Consider the following 17,302-nt stretch of genomic DNA (forward strand, 5'->3'; position numbering starts at 1 on the left):
TTATGCTATCTGCAATCTGTGTTGTGTGTTATGCTATCTGTAATATAAATATGATGTGTACTATTTCTGTGTGTCTCTACTGTCCTGGATACAAGAATGATAATGACATTGATTTGGCGATACAAGCGGTAACACTTGCAGCTATGCATATCTTTAAGTCTGTGAGAAGAAGGATGTTCTTGTTGGCATCTAAATTAAAGAGACATATTGGAGCACATTTGAGTCGGTTTAAACGGATTGTAATGAGAATGAAACACATATCCAACAGTTGAACTCAGACACTCCGAGATTAAACTCATAATGTACTATTTTCACACCATTCATTTTAAGAAGAAAAAAACACATTGAATGGACGCCAAATGTACGCATCCTTGTGAGTGTGTGAGGAAATCAAAAAACAACATGGTTGTAACAGGAAAAATGATTACCGTTCCTATTTTGCGAGAAGTTACTCAACACGATTAGTACCACAGTTCCTGTTCCTGCACCCTCAGCTTTACAATGATCTTCTTTAAAGTAACTGCCCAGTGTTTACAGATTTCTTTGAAATATTACCTATAATTACTTACAATATGAGTGAAATAGTTTTCCATTCATTTTTATTTATTTAAATATGTTAAAAAGCAGCTTTTCTGTGTTGGAGTGGTGTGGGTGTACCACAACAACAGAATGGTGTGGGCGTACCCCAACAACAGAATGGTGTGGGCGTACCACAACAACAGAATGGTGTGGGCGTACCCCAACAACAGAATGGTGTGGGCGTACCACAACAACAGAATGGTGTGGGCGTACCACAACAACAGAATGATGTGGGCGTACCACAACAACAGAATGGTGTGGGCGTCAACAACTACAGACCAGTATCCCTTCTTTCTTTTCTCTCCAAAACTCTTGAACGTGCCGTCCTTGGCCAGCTCTCCCGCTATCTCTCTCAGAATGACCTTCTTGATCCAAATCAGTCAGGTTTCAAGACTAGTCATTCAACTGAGACTGCTCTTCTCTGTATCACGGAGGCCCTCCGCACTGCTAAAGCTAACTCTCTCTCCTCTGCTCTCATCCGTCTAGACCTATCGGCTGCCTTCGATACTGTGAACCATCAGATCCTCCTCTCCACCCTCTCCGAGTTGGGCATCTCCGGCGCGGCCCACGCTTGGATTGCGTCCTACCTGACAGGTCGCTCCTACCAGGTGGCGTGGCGAGAATCTGTCTCCTCACCACGCGCTCTCACCACTGGCGTCCCCAGGGCTCTGTTCTAGGCCCTCTCCTATTCTCGCTATACACCAAGTCACTTGGCTCTGTCATAACCTCACATGGTCTCTCCTATCATTGCTATGCAGACGACACACAATTAATCTTCTCCTTTCCCCCTTCTGATGACCAGGTGGCGAAACGCATCTCTGCATGTCTGGCAGACATATCAGTGTGGATGACGGATCACCACCTCAAGCTGAACCTCGGCAAGACGGAGCTGCTCTTCCTCCCGGGAAGGACTGCCCATTCCATGATCTCGCCATCACGGTTGACAACTCCATTGTGTCCTCCTCCCAGAGCGCTAAGAACCTTGGCGTGATCCTGGACAACACCCTGTCGTTCTCAACTAACATCAAGGCGGTGGCCCGTTCTTGTAGGTTCATGCTCTACAACATCCGCAGAGTACGACCCTGCCTCACACAGGAAGCAGCGCAGGTCCTAATCCAGGCACTTGTCATCTCCCGTCTGGATTACTGCAACTCGCTGTTGGCTGGGCTCCCTGCCTGTGCCATTAAACCCCTACAACTCATCCAGAACGCCGCAGCCCGTCTGGTGTTCAACCTTCCCAAGTTCTCTCACGTCACCCCGCTCCTCCGCTCTCTCCACTGGCTTCCAGTTGAAGCTCGCATCCGCTACAAGACCATGGTGCTTGCCTACGGAGCTGTGAGGGGAACGGCACCTCAGTACCTCCAGGCTCTGATCAGGCCCTACACCCAAACAAGGGCACTGCGTTCATCCACCTCTGGCCTGCTCGCCTCCCTACCACTGAGGAAGTACAGTTCCCGCGCAGCCCAGTCAAAACTGTTCGCTGCTCTGGCCCCCCAATGGTGGAACAAACTCCCTCACGATGCCAGGACAGCGGAGTCAATCACCACCTTCCGGAGACACCTGAAACCCCACCTCTTTCAGGAATACCTAGGATAGGATAAAGTAATCCTTCTCACCCCCCTTAAAAGATTTAGATGCACTATTGTAAAGTGGCTGTTCCACTGGATGTCTTAAGGTGAACGCACCAATTTGTAAGTCGCTCTGGATAAGAGCGTCTGCTAAATGACTTAAATGTAATGTAAATGGCGTACCCCAACAACAGAATGGTGTGGGCGTACCCCAACAACAGAATGGTGTGGGCGTACCCAAACAACAGAATGGTGTGGGCGTACCCCAACAACAGAATGGTGTGGGCGTACCCCAACAACAGAATGGTGTGGGCGTACCCCAACAACAGAATGGTGTGGGCGTACCCCAACAACAGAATGGTGTGGGCGTACCCCAACAACAGAATGGTGTGGGCGTACCACAACAACAGAATGGTGTGGGCGTACCCCAACAACAGAATGGTGTGGGCGTACCCCAACAACAGAATGGTGTCGGCGTACCCCAACAACAGAATGGTGTGGGCGTACCCCAACAACAGAATGGTGTGGGCGTACCACAACAACAGAATGGTGTGGGCGTACCACAACAACAGAATGGTGTGGGCGTACCCCAACAACAGAATGGTGTGGGCGTACCCCAACAACAGAATGGTGTGGGCGTACCACAACAACAGAATGGTGTGGGCGTACCACAACAACAGAATGGTGTGGGCGTACCACAACAACAGAATGGTGTGGGCGTACCACAACAACAGAATGGTGTGGGCGTACCACAACAACAGAATGGTGTGGGCGTACCACAACAACAGAATGGTGTGGGCGTACCACAACAACAGAATGGTGTGGGCGTACCACAACAACAGAATGGTGTGGGCGTACCACAACAACAGAATAGTGTGGGCGTACCACAACAACGGAATGGTGTGGGCGTACCCCAACAACAGAATGGTGTGGGCGTACCACAACAACAGAATGGTGTGATTATACCGGTCATTACAAATATTTATGCAAGTAGATCACTGATTGGCTAGCTCATCCTCCTCAGGGAGATGACATCCTGTTCTATGAGGAAATAGCAAGCATTTTTTAACTGTTAGAGGTACAAGTTTGAGATGTTTTTTAAATTTTTTAAAGTGTTTTGTTTTATTCAATTTATGCTTTGGCCACAATTACGAGTATAGGACTACTCAACAAAATTATTTGGATATGAATTAACAGAATATGACCTTTTACAAGTATGATTTTACATTTACATTACATTTAAGTCATTTAGCAGATGCTCTTATCCAGAGCGACTTACAAATTGGTGCATTCACCTTATGACCTCCAGTGGAACAGTAGTGCATCTAAATCTTTTCAGGGGGAGGGGGGGTGAGAGGGATTACTTTATCCTATCCTAGGTATTCCTTAAAGAGGTGGGGTTTCAGGTGTCTCCGGAAGGTGGTGATTGACTCCGCTGTCCTGGCGTCGTGAGGGAGTTTGTTCCACCATTGGGGGGCCAGAGCAGCGAACAGTTTTGACTGGGCTGAGCGGGAACTGTACTTCCTCAGTGGTAGGGAGGCGAGCAGGCCAGAGGTGGATGAACGCAGTGCCCTTGTTTGGGTGTAGGGCCTGATCAGAGCCTGGAGGTACTGAGGTGCCGTTCCCCTCACAGCTCCGTAGGCAAGCACCATGGTCTTGTAGCGGATGCGAGCTTCAACTGGAAGCCAGTGGAGGGAGCGGAGGAGCGGGGTGACGTGAGAGAACTTGGGAAGGTTGAACACCAGACGGGCTGCGGCGTTCTGGATGAGTTGTAGGGGTTTAATGGCACAGGCAGGGAGCCCAGCCAACAGCGAGTTGCAGTAATCCAGACGGGAGATGACAAGTGCCTGGATTAGGACCTGCGCCGCTTCCTGTGTGAGGCAGGGTCGTACTCTGCGGATGTTGTAGAGCATGAACCTACAGGAACGGGCCACCGCCTTGATGTTAGTTGAGAACGACAGGGTGTTGTCCAGGATCACGCCAAGGTTCTTAGCGCTCTGGGAGGAGGACACAATGGAGTTGTCAACCGGTCAACCGGTCAGTTACTTTAAGCCACAAAAACATTTGAACAAAACCAGTGAGAACTGGGTCTTATTCTGTAATCAGTATACTCAACATGAAAAGACATCAAATTATCTAGGAAAGGGACTTTGCATCAAACTTGGAATGGAATGCATTTGTAGTGTGTCCAGGTAGTGTTAAATGGAAAATCACAGCTTGTAAAAAACTGGATACCTTGAGTAAATTGGATCCGCCTTTGCACAATGATGTGAGTGCAGAGTCAGAGAGTGTTTCTTTTGATTTAGAAGATGAAAAACCTTGTGTCGTCCCAAAGACAAAGAGCATGACAGAGTTCAGCAAAAACTGTACTCTCAAGGTTGTGTGTGCGCGCGTGTGCCTGTGTGTCTGTAGGTATGTGTCTGTACATAGCTTTGTGTTAGAAAGGTGAGTGAGCCTTTGAATTCAAATCGCTGTGGCTGTCTGCGTATCCATGGAAATTATACATGAGTGTGTGTGCGCACACTTATATGTGAGTGTGTCAGAGACCTACAAAGTGCCCATATGTGTTTATGTAGCAGTGCGTCTATGTGTGTATGTATCTGTGTGTCTGCGTGTGAGTAGCACTGTGTGTATCCCCATGCGTGTTTGTGTTGGTGTGCGCGTGGGAGAGGGTACGGGGGTGGAATCTTACGACATGTGACAGCTGGTGGGCCGATGCCAATGGGGAAGGATAGAGCTGAGAGGAAAACGGCTGTTGCCATGGCGACACGGCAGTGGAGTGGCTCATGGTCGGGTAGCGTGAAGTAGCTGCCAGCTGAGACATAGAGAGCTAGGAGAAACAACAGGAATTCACATGAACTATTTAGACGTTATTAAAACAATATGACAACGCATATCAATGCTGCAAAATAAAGCAAGATTAGAGTCTTATGAAGAGCACTATGTGGGGAGCGTTCTCTATGGCTAGCATAACAGCATTGCCATATATAGGCTTCTATAGCTGCAGCATATTATAACACGATTGGTGGGATTTTCGGGAATGTGTGCCGTCAAATCATATCCACCTGTCATTTCAGTTTCCAATGAGACTGAACTAGACCAGACATCAAACAAACAAGTTCTAATAAAAAGGGACAATATTCAAATAACAGTGATGACAAACAGGGCCAATTTCAGTAGAACAGTGATATGAGCCACAACCATCTCAGTGAGCAGCTGACTGCTCTGTTGTTGTCTTCTCTCCCATTATGTGTCAGGGCAAACAGGCTGGGTAGAGAGTGTTGGCAGTACGGCTCGCGCTCAAGCCTAACGCCACCATTAATTGCCTTCTTCTCTGCCTGTTCCCCTGCTCCTGTGTGTGTGTTCTCACACACAGAGGCGCCTCGCTCGTGTCTGGTGTGTTTCACACCCACAGTGGCAGGCTGTGGTGACTTGCGATGTGGGATTGTGTGTGTGTGTGTGTGTGTGTGTGTGTGTGTGTGTGTGTGTGTGTGTGTGTGCCGTTGTGGAGTCGACCTCTCAGCTGGCGGTTGTCATCATATGTCTCTTAGTAAGTGAGAAAACGAGAGGAGGTGGGAGACAGAAGGAAAAAGATCTGGAGAGGGAAAAAATATTTGAAGATTGACTGAGGGGGGAGAAGAAAATATAAATTTGTCACAAAGAGTGAGATGAAAATTGGAGAACAGAGTTAGGGAAAGAGAGGGCGAGAAATGGAGAGCTACAGAAATAGAAGAAAGAGAGACACACAGAGAGCGAGACAGAGAGAGACAGAGAGCATCACCTCGGCAACACTGTTGACTGCCAACACAGGTAACAACAATAACATAACCCAAGACCGGCCTATGATGGAAGGGGGCATCCCAGGCAATACACACACACACAGTGCTCTATATATTAGATAAAAATAGTCTTATAGAGCCTTAGCATTCTGCTCAAAGTGAACCAAAAGTGTCAGGAATCAATAATTTATGCAGAAAAACAAAGTTGTCAGATCCTACAATGCTTGCAGATATAGCAGTGAATACATATTGTTTACAGTCCTATTTCTGTGCCGGGTGGCATTGATTTAATGGTGTTTGACAGTAATGCAGGGTAGGAGACCGAGGTTGATTCCCAAATTGCACCCTATTCCCTATATAGTGCATTACCTTTGAACAGAGCCCTACCGGCTGTGTTCCAAAGTAGTGCTCTAAATGGGAAATAGGGTGCCATTTGAGACACAGGGATATGGCTGATGAAGAGGGTTATTTCTATCGACATAAATTGGAACTGTGGATCAGGGAGAGTTGTACCAAAACCATGAGTTATACTGTAGCTTTTGTTTATTTATTCCCCCCATTGTTGAATAGTCGACTTTGATCTGACATGTATACATGTAGCCTCACTTCTGTTGTTCTGGTGGCTCAGTTGGTTGGTGCCTGGTGCTTGTGGGGGTGGCAGTTAGCCTAAGGTTAGAGAAATGGACCAGCAAGCGGAGGCTCGCCGGTCCAAATACCAGCTCCGGGTTGTAAGCAAATACAAACATTTCTGTTCTTTCCTGCAAGATAATAGGCTAATCGAATTTTTATTTTAAAAAATTGTGTATTTATTGCATTTCTGTATGTCCGTGAGTACATTTGACAATAAGAACTTGGGAGCTGCAGGTACAAGGCTCCTAGAATATGTTTCAGGCATTGGAACTAAAATTATCGTTTCGTTCCACTGTTCCGTCCTGCAAAATAAAGTTCAGAAGTACAGGTTTATATTGTTCCTTTCTGTTCCTTTGTAAACCTCTGAAATATTTTTTAAAAGTCTATTTAATACAATATTAAATGACTTCATCAATAATGCTGTGCAGATAGAGAAGATTGCTGTGGAGCGGGCAAGGTATAGCTCAGTGAGTTGTTTACATGCCTGATGGAAAGACAAGTGTAGTGCGCAAGATGCAACTGAAATTTTGTGGGTGGGGAGAGAATGAGAGAACCTTGAAGCGCTGGGCATCTTGTTGTGATGACATGCAGTATCTTCATTAGGCCCACAGAATTATATCTACGGAGGAGTGGCTTCTATAAAGGAACTTTGAATGTCTTTGAACTTCAGAGTTGACTAAACGTTAGCTAGCTAACAGGCTTGTGTGTGCAGAGAGGCACCAGAATTTTTGTAGTTCATAAATACAATGTGAACTATAGTATCCCTAACTAGCACTGAAAAAGTGAATCTATTCTTCTCTAGCTACAAATTTCTTCGTTCCACCTTAAAAACCACATAAGAGGATTTCGACACCCACCATCTCAGATTGTTCTGATATAGTTTATTTGTTATTTATTTGTTATTTAACCTTTATTTAACTAGGCAAGTCAGTTAAGAACAAATTCTTATTTACAACGACAGCCTACCAAAAGGCCTCACAACAATCACAACATGGTAGCAGCACAAAAGATGGTACAAACATTATTGGGCACAGTTATAATAAACGGATGACAGTAGCATATTTTGTTGAAATATAATCTGATATCTGAGAAATTAAGATAATTGATTGCATCCAAATTGGCCATTTTAATTTAAAGGATTAATATAATAGTCAATAAATATAGTATCTAACATTTGATTTGGACCAAACCAAACGGTCCCTCCACGCCCCCCAACAATCCCACCCCAACAACGAGAATCTAGTATCAGTTCTCTTTGTCTGACCAGTAGTATGGAGCTGCGGCTCTGAGTATTGTTTCTTCATCCTATGTAATGTATCTCCAATGATTTTTATTCATTTTTTCCTGTTCAGGTAGATTTGTCATTATTTTAACAGGTAAACTGACTGAGAACACATTCTCATTGACAGCAACGACATGGGGAATAGTTACAGGGGACAGGAGGGGGATGAATGAGCCAATTGTAAGCTGGGGATAATTAGGTGACCGTGGTGGTATGAGGGATAGCTTGGGAATTTAGCCAGGATAAGTGCCATGGGATCTTTAGTGACCACAGAGAGTCAGGACACCCGTTTAACGTCCCATGCGAAAGACGGCACCCTAGACAAAAGTTGTTAGGTATACGTTCCATCCTACATCCTGATATTACCAGGTTCTGACTACTAGATGATGCTGTTTCTGAAAAAGTGAAGAATCCCCCGTGCCCCAATGTTAAAGGGATAGTTCACCCAAATTACAAAATGCTGTTGGTTTCCTTACCCTGTAAACACACTATTGACAAGGTATGACAGCAACCCGTGCTTAGGGTTTGTTGGCCAATGCTATCTTTTTAGCATTTGTGGCAGAAATCCAATGCAATTCAATGGTACCTATATTATCATTTTCACGCTTCATGTTCAAATCATCCTAAAGTATCAAAAAATGTATTGTGTAACTCAATGATGTTACTTATAGATTATCTGGATATGAAGCACAGAAATGCTAATATAGATACCACTGACATGCATTGGATTTGTGCCACAAATGCAAAACATGTAGCATTTGAAACGTTGGCAAAACAAAACAAAACCAAAGCATGGGTAATGTCATTAGTTGTCAATAGACTGCTTAAACCAATATGTAATTAGGGTGAAATATCCATTAATAGCAGGAACAGCACCATCTTGCGGTCAGAACCTGGTAATATCAGGACGTAGGATGGGACATAAACCTAACAGCTTCAATGACTAATTTCTATGAACGGGGGAAAAAACATCACCAAATTCACTGAGAATACATTACATAGGATGAAGAAACAATACAATACTTATACTATACACTCGTTGTTGGGTTGAGATTGCTGTGGAGTGTGAGTTTCTCACTACAGAAAATAACTATATTAAGCAGTTCCCGTGCTTTTAAAATAATGGTAAACCGTATAGATCCCTTTTGTTCCCGGTTCTGATTCGGTTCCTTGAAACATTTAGTTATTTTCCATTTTTTGGTTCTGCTCCCTTTACCTGTTCCAACCCGATATGTTCAGCTGCAAACTTAATCTAGAGGCAGGAGAGCAGACCCAGGCCCTCATTATGGCCCATAGATCCAGCACTGAGACAGAGCTAATCCTTCTCCTCTACTGTGTCTGTGGGGCCTTATCTCTGTGAGAGAGTTGCATCCATCACAGGGCCCGGCCCCTCACTTGACAGCCCCACTCAGCCTGAGAGACATCACTCACACCCCACCATGCCCCAGACACACACACACACACACACACACACACACACACACACACACACACACACACACACCTTATGCAAACTCAGACACATTAATGTACATACATTTACAAACATGCAGAGACGCACACAGCAAACATGTACTCGCATTCACATGTGCAGAAACACACACACAAGTGCATATGTACCAGCACACACAATTGAGAAACATGCGCCCATGCACGTAACACACACTCGTCATTAAAAACCCTCCCCACAAATATTAAGTGGATGAAGCTCTCTGCTCCATAGTACCACATCATATGCTGCAGGATATTTTGATAGACCTGATCCCTAACACTTATGTACCAAACAACCTTACTTAAACAGCCCGTTAGAACAGAGATGACCATGTTTCTTTCAAGAGATAATCATGTAGAACTGGGGCACAGAATGCTATTTGTCTAACTGACTTTCTTAGCATTAGGTAGCAAACAGAGCCATTGATATACATTACGGTATGTATTATTATGTAGTATTATTGTGGTAGCAACTAACACTAAGTCCTATATTAGTTTACTAGTGAAGGCTGGTATTCATGAAGACTCTCAGATATGATCAGTTTTCCTTTAAGATCACAATGAATATGATTACACGGACAGGTGGGACCTGATCCTAGATCAGCACTTAATAAATGCCCGGGAGCCACTATGACAGTATGGAGACCTATGCTTCAAAACAGAGTGGAGTTGACCATGGCTTCAGGGAACGGTCTATCCATGACTGATCATGTCTGACCATGTTAGCGGCAACTGATCTTTGAGACAGTCTTACTTACCCCTGGGCCTTGTGGCGATCCCGGAGGAGATGCTTGAGAGGCACGCCGACTTTGACCTAAAGAGAAAAAGAAAAACAGTTAAAACACAGCTCTTATTTACTGTTCCTTTTAGTTCCATAGAAATATAAATCCTAGAAGGGAAATAGAGCCTCTGACCATATCAAATTGACTGATAAACGTATGGGTAGACTCAATACGGAATTGTATGACAACCTTCTCACATAACTATTCTCATTCAGCCCGCATTGCCTTCCTTCTGCCGTGACTTCTGTTCACTTCACTAAATACAAACACTTCTTCATTATTCCTACGATCCAAAGTTAATAACATTGAGTCATTTCCTCCCCGCGGTCCAATAATAGAACATAACCAGGACTACGTCCCAAACGGCACTCTATTCCCTACATAGGGCTCTGGTCAAAAGAGGTGCATTATAAAGGGAATAGGGTACCATTTGGGACATATCACAGGTGGTGGAGGAAAAGGGATGTAGTTAGCTGTAAAATGTACATTTTACTTGCACAGTCATAATCATGGCTGAATTTGCCATCCAATGACATCCCTATAAGATGCATACACAGTAATGGAAAAGTGACATATACATAGAACTACAATGATTTACAGTGCATTCGGAAATTATTCAGACCCCTCGACTTTTTCCCCCAACTTGTTATGTTACAGCCTTATTCTAAAATGGTTGAAATAAAAAAAAATCTGGATCAATCTACACACAATACCCCATAATAACAAAGTGAAAACAGGTTTTTAGAAATGTTTGCAAATGTGTAAAAAAACAAAAAACAAAACAGAAATAACTTATTTACATAAGTATTCAGACCCTTTACTGTGAGACTCGAAATTGATCTCAGGTGCATCCTGTTTCCATTGATCATCCTTGAGATGTTTCTCTGTGGTAAATTCAATTGATTGAACATGATTTGGAAGGGACACCTGTCTTTACAAGGTCCCGCAGTTGACACTGCATGTCAGAGCAAAAACCAAGCCATGAGATCGAAGGAATTGTCCGTGGAGCTCCGAGACAGGATTGTGTAGAGGCACAGATCTGGGGAAGGGTACCAAAACATGCAGCATTGAAGGTCCGCATGAACACAGTGGCCTCCATCATTCTTAAATGGAAGAAGCTTGGTAACCACCAAGAATCTTCCTAGAGCTGGCCGCCCAGCCAAACTGAGCAATCTGGGGAGAACGGCCTTGGTCAGGGAGGTGACCAAGAACCCGATGGTTGCTAGGTAGAGATGGGAGAAACTTACAGAAGGACAACCATCTCTGCAGCAATCCACCAATCAGGCTTTTAAGGTAGAGTGGAGAGATGGAAGCCACCCCTCAATAAAAGGCACATGAAGGCCTGCTTGGAGTTTGACAAAAGGCACCTAAAGACTCTCAGACCATGACAAAACCAGATTCTCTGGTCTGATGAAACCAAGATTGAACTCTTTGGCGTGAATGCCAAGTGTCACGTCTGGAGGAGAGATCCTTGATGAAAAGTCCTCAGGACCTCAGACTGGGGCCAAGGTTCACCTTCCAACAGGACAATAACCCTAAAAACACAGCCAAGACAACGCAGGAGAAGCTTCAGAACAAGTCTCTGAATGTCCTTGAGTGGCCAAGCCAGAGCCTGGACTTCAACCCGATCGAACATCTCTGGAGACCTGAAAAAAGCTGTGCAGCGACGCTCCCCATCCAAGCTGACAGACCTTGACAAGGTCTACTGAGAAGAACAGAAAAAACTCTCCAAATATAGGTGTGCCAAACTTGTAGCGTCAAACCCAAGAATACGCAAGGCTGTTATCGCTGCCAAAGGTGCTTGAACAAAGACTGGGTAAAGGGTCAGAAAATGTATGTAAATGTGATGGTTTAAAAAAAAAATTATACAGTCACAAAAAATTAAAAACCTGTATTATGGGATATTGTGTGTAGTTTGATGAGGGAAAAAAATTAAATCAATTTTAGAACAAAGCTGTAAAGTAACAAAATGTGAAAAAGGTCAAGGGGTCTGAATACTTTTACGAATGCACTGGATCACTACAGAGATCTACAGATCTGCCAAAATAAAGGAAACACTTAATGAGGGATACAAAGTACAGTCAAAAGTTTGGACACACCTACTCATTCAAGGGTTTTTCTTTAGTTTTACTATGTTCTACATTGTAGAATAATACTGAGGACATCAAAACTATGAAATAACAAATATGGAATCATTCAGTAACCAAAAAAGTGTTAAACAAATCAAAATATATTTTATATGAGATTACTCAAAGTAGCCACCCTTTGCCTTGATGACAGCTTTGCATACTCTTGGCATTCTCTCAACCAGCTTCATGAGGTAGTCAACTGGAAGCATTTCAATCAATTAATTTCGTTCCTTCTTAATAAGTTTGAGCCAATCAGTTGTGTTGTGACAAGGTAGGGGTGGTATACAGAAGACAGCCCTATTAAATAAAAGACCAAGTCCATATTATGGCAAGAACAGCTCAAATAAGCAAAGAGAAACGACAGTCCATTATTAGTTTAAGACATAAAAGTCACACAATGTGGAACATTTCAAGAACTTTGAAAGTTTCTTCAAGTCGCAAAAACCATCAAGCGCTATGATGAAACTGGCTCTTATGAGGACCGCCACAGGAAAGGAATACGCAAAGTTATACTATACTTATACAGGATACTGTAAGTTCATTAGAGTTACCAGCCTCAGAAATTGCAGCACAAATAAATGCTTCACAGAGTTCAAGTAACATACACATCTCAACATCAACTGTTCAGAGGAGACTACTGAATCAGGCCTTCATGGAAGAATTGCTGCAAAGAAACCACTACTAAAAGGACACCAATAATAAGAAGAGACTTGGGCCAAGAAACACAAGCAATGGACATAGACCGGTGGAAATCTGTCCTCTGGTCTGATGAGTCCAAAATTGAGGTTTTGGTTCCAATCGCCATGCCTTTGTGAGACGCAGAGTAGGTGAATGGATGGTCTCTGCATGTGTGGTTCCCACCGTGAAGCCTGGAGGAGGTGGTGTGATGGTGCTTTGCTGGTGACACTGTCTATGATTTATTTAGAATTCAAGGCACACATAACCAGCATGGCTACCACAGCATTCTGCAGCAATACGCCATACCATCTGGTTTGCGCTTAGTGGTACTATCATTTGTATTTCAACAGGACAATGACCCAAAACACACCTCCAGGCTGTGTAAGGGCTATTTGACCAAGCAGAGTGATGGAGTGCTGCATCAGATGACCTGGCCTCCACAATCACCCAACCTCAACCCAATTGAGATGGTTTGAGATGAGTTGGACCGCAGAGTGAAGGAAAAGCAGCCAACAAGTGCTCAGTATATGTGGGAACTCCTTCAAATCTGTTGGAAAAGCATTCCTCATGAAGCTGGTTGAGAATATGCCAAAGCTGTCATCAAGGCAAAGGGTGGCTACTCAGAAGAAACTCAAATATAAAATGTATTTTGATTTGTTTAACACTTTTTTGATTAGTACATGATATTCCATATGTATTATTTCATAGTGTTGATGTCTTCACTATTATTCTACAATGAAGACCATAGTAAAAATAAAGAAAAACCCTTGAATGAGTAGGTGTGTCCAAACATTTGACTGGTACTGTATATTCAAATCAGGTGCTGGTCACACAGGTGTGGTTGCTGAGTTAATTAAGTAATTAACATTTCAAGAAGACCAGTTACACATTATTTTGAAAACCATGGCTAGATGAGTTCTCATTGACTTTGAAAGAGGGTTCTCAAAGGAGCATAGGGGGTTTAAAGTGTGTGTGTTTGTGTGTCAGTCACCAGATCACAACCCAATTGAACACTTATGGGAGATTCTGGAGCGGCGCCTAACATGCTGACCACACCGCTCGCATTGCAAAAATAACTGTACACATACATGTTATTCAATCATTGCACCCACACTGTTCGCATGTACCAACGAGCGTCTGCGTTGCCAAGTGCTAAAATAGAGGTCAGTTCTATTTATGACGCTGAACGCGGTGCAAGTCCTGCCTCTCCCATGTCCTCATTGGTTTATAAAAGCATATACCCACGTGCTAGCTCCTTATTGGTTATACCCACGTGGGTGATTGAAAGACAAACTGAAGCCGGTCGGTCGTGGTAATACACCTTCTTATGAAAGTTAGATGCCAATCGACATATAAAGTCCAAAGAAGAAAAAGCTTGGAAGGAGGAGATGACTAGAAACAATTTGGTTGACCGTTTCATGTGTGGATTAATTGTTTGAGTGCATTTCAGGTAAAATAACAACTTAACGTTTATATCCCAGGACAAATTAGATAGCAACAGCAAGCTAGCTAGCTAAATTGCCATAAATGTTTAATGCTTTTCGACCTGTCCCCAAATTAATATAATTGGTTCAAAGTTTGTTTTGATATTCAACATGTGTGTTGTGATCGCGTTTGGTGTGGGGGGGACAAAATCAATTTGCGCACAACGCACATGTGCGTCCAGTTTGGGCATTGTGTGAGACAGCGTTTTTCCACCACCATCAACAAAACACCAAATTATGGTATTTCTCATGGAAGAATGCTGTTTCATCCCTCCAATAGAGTTCCAGAATCTTATAGAATCTATGCCGAGGTGCATTGAAGCTGTTCTATTTTATTAACACTTTATGTTGGTGTTTCCTTTATTTTGGCAGTTACCTACCCTACAGTGTAAGGTGAAGTTGGACCTAGATGCTGATCATGGATCAGTTTAGCATTTTCCTTACCAACTGCTAAGATTGGAATTGGGGAGGAGAAGCTGATCCTAGATCTGTATCTATAATGTCACCCCGGAGCTACAAGTAACTGCCCAAATAATGCAAACACCAACATAAAGTGTCTTAATAGGATGTTGGGCACCACGAGCCGCCAGAACAGCTTCAATGCTCATCAAACCACTCAGTGACTACTCGACTCGTGCCCTGTGGATGGAGGGATTGTCATCCACTCCAATCAGGATAGAAATGATTCACCATACTATAGGTTGAAAGTAATCACTCAAATTGGCTATGTATTTATTGCCGTTTACCTTGCCCTCTAAAAGGGTTAAGTGAACCTAAACCATACCAGGAAAATGCACCCCACACCATAAGAGCTGCCAGAACCGAGCTGCCAGAACCCTCATTTACTCAAATGTTTCCATTATTTTAGCAGTTACATGTTTCTCTACATTCAACTTCTATGACCCACTAGAATTGTCCTATTGTAGACTAGATAGTAAGCACACAGTGGAACATCACTCAGACAATCTGTGACAGTGTTGTCTTTTAGACACAGTCACAGTCTGATTCAAATGTCTGATGCAACGCTGGGTGAACTGCACCGGTAGCCATAGTGATGGCGAAATGTTTCACTCTCGCTTTTTTTTTCTCTCTCTCTCTCTCTCGCTCTCTCTCTCTACCTCTATCTCTTTCTATAACTCTCACAGCTCAGTTTCTCCTCTCTCACTCACCCCCCTTCTCTGTGACTCTCTCTCTCATTCTTTCTCTGTTGGCTCAGACTGGCCTTTTGGAAATGGCTAGAGTAGCCTGGGGTGCAGGAGCCTTGCTGTAGCATCCATCTGCTCAGACTACAGTAAGTGTGGACAGGACACAGTAGTGCTGGATGATGAACTAGTACCATGACACTACCATGGCACCAACAACCTACTCTATGGCATCCATTTTGTTTGAAGTGCTTTTAAGTGGCACTGCAGACTCTACTTTTCAAATCATTAAGTGGATTTATCAGTGATAAACAGATGTTGACAGCTGAGAAATCAGGGAATTGTGAATAATGCAAGTATGGGCCATTGGAATGAATTATTTAATAATCTAAGAGGACACAGCTAGATGTTTTTTCCCCGTTTTGCTTATCATTAGCCAAGTTGTACACGATGGCGGTCAAGCAAACAGTGCGGGTTCTGTAGCTACTTCCCTGGTTACTGGGAGTGCATGGACTGTGTGAGAATGCATAAGTCACACCCCACAAGACATGCCACCAGAGGTCTCTTCACAGTGCCCAAGTCCAAAACAGACTACGGGAGGCGCACAGCACTACATAGAGCCATGACAACATGGAACTACATTCCACATCAGGTAACTGATGCAAGCAGTAGAATCAGATTTATAAAGTATATAAAAATACACCTTATGGAAGAGCGGGGACTGTGAAGTAACAAACATAGACACATGCATACACACACACACACATACGCACTATACACACACATGGATTTTGCGTTGTTGATATGTGGTAGTGGAGTATGGGCCTGAGGGCACACACTTAGTTTGTTGTGAATTCTGAAATGAATGTATCGTAATGTTTTTAAAATTGTATAACGGCCTTAATTTTGCGAGACTCCAGGAAGAGTAGTTGCTGCCATGGCAGCAGCTAACGGGGATCTATAATAAACACAAATACTGAACTCGGTTTAATGCCCATCACACATTTCTCATGGAAACATCTAAAACGGCATGAATCGATAAGTGTCTTACTTTCCCTATTTCAAAATGACTGGCTGAAGGGGTAGGAATGCAATGTGGAATGTTTGATCCTCCTTTGATCCTCCTTGCTTGTCGGATGCAGCCATGGGGAGACAGACATAAATGACACATCTCGGCTTGTTGTTTCTATCAGCCTTCCAGAGAAACATACAGATGAAAACACAAACATACAAACACACACATACTTATACACAAGCACGCACGCGCACACAGATACGCACACGTACACATGGCCAAGAATGCACAAAACAAACAAATACACATGAGCGCACGTACTGTACACACCGACACATACACCCCTCTGTCTAATCAGAGAACAGTCAGCACTGTTCAAACCACCAAATCAAAATAATGACAGAGATTCATATTGTACATCCTTAACAGCAGCCAACACAAAATCATTTAGGCGACATGTTCAGAGAAGGCTTTTCGAGGACACTTCAACCGCTGATTCAACTGTCATTAAACAGACTTTGCAAAGAAGCAGCCACCCCAACTGAACCTCAATCAACTCCATTCTCCGTGTAGGAAGATAAGCTGGCTAGCGACAACATTAGGATGGAAATCATTGGCTATGTAGAGTCCACTCAGAGTCAAGATATACCCTCTGTCAACGACAATGGACTGAGTGTCTGTGTGCCAAGTGTTTACTAGGATTTTATAAATCAATTCCGTGACAGACAACTGCTTGGAGTTCC

The 17,302-nt window shown here is 43.6% G+C and overlaps 1 protein-coding gene across 1 annotated transcript in view; it reads right to left on the bottom strand.

Annotated features, from left to right (window-relative positions):
- Positions 1 to 17,302, bottom strand: part of LOC115102277 (nephronophthisis 4) — a 219,305-nt gene that overhangs the window by 86,372 nt on the left and 115,631 nt on the right. Inside the window, exons 11-12 of the mRNA XM_029622064.2 lie at positions 10,088 to 10,143; positions 4,840 to 4,977 (exon numbers count right to left, since the gene is read on the bottom strand). Of these exons, the coding sequence (XP_029477924.2) occupies positions 4,840 to 4,977; positions 10,088 to 10,143 (194 nt within the window). The remainder of the gene's footprint in view (positions 1 to 4,839; positions 4,978 to 10,087; positions 10,144 to 17,302) is intronic.

Source organism: Oncorhynchus nerka, linkage group LG20 (genome assembly GCF_034236695.1).
Source record: "Oncorhynchus nerka isolate Pitt River linkage group LG20, Oner_Uvic_2.0, whole genome shotgun sequence".
NCBI lineage: Eukaryota > Metazoa > Chordata > Actinopteri > Salmoniformes > Salmonidae > Oncorhynchus > Oncorhynchus nerka.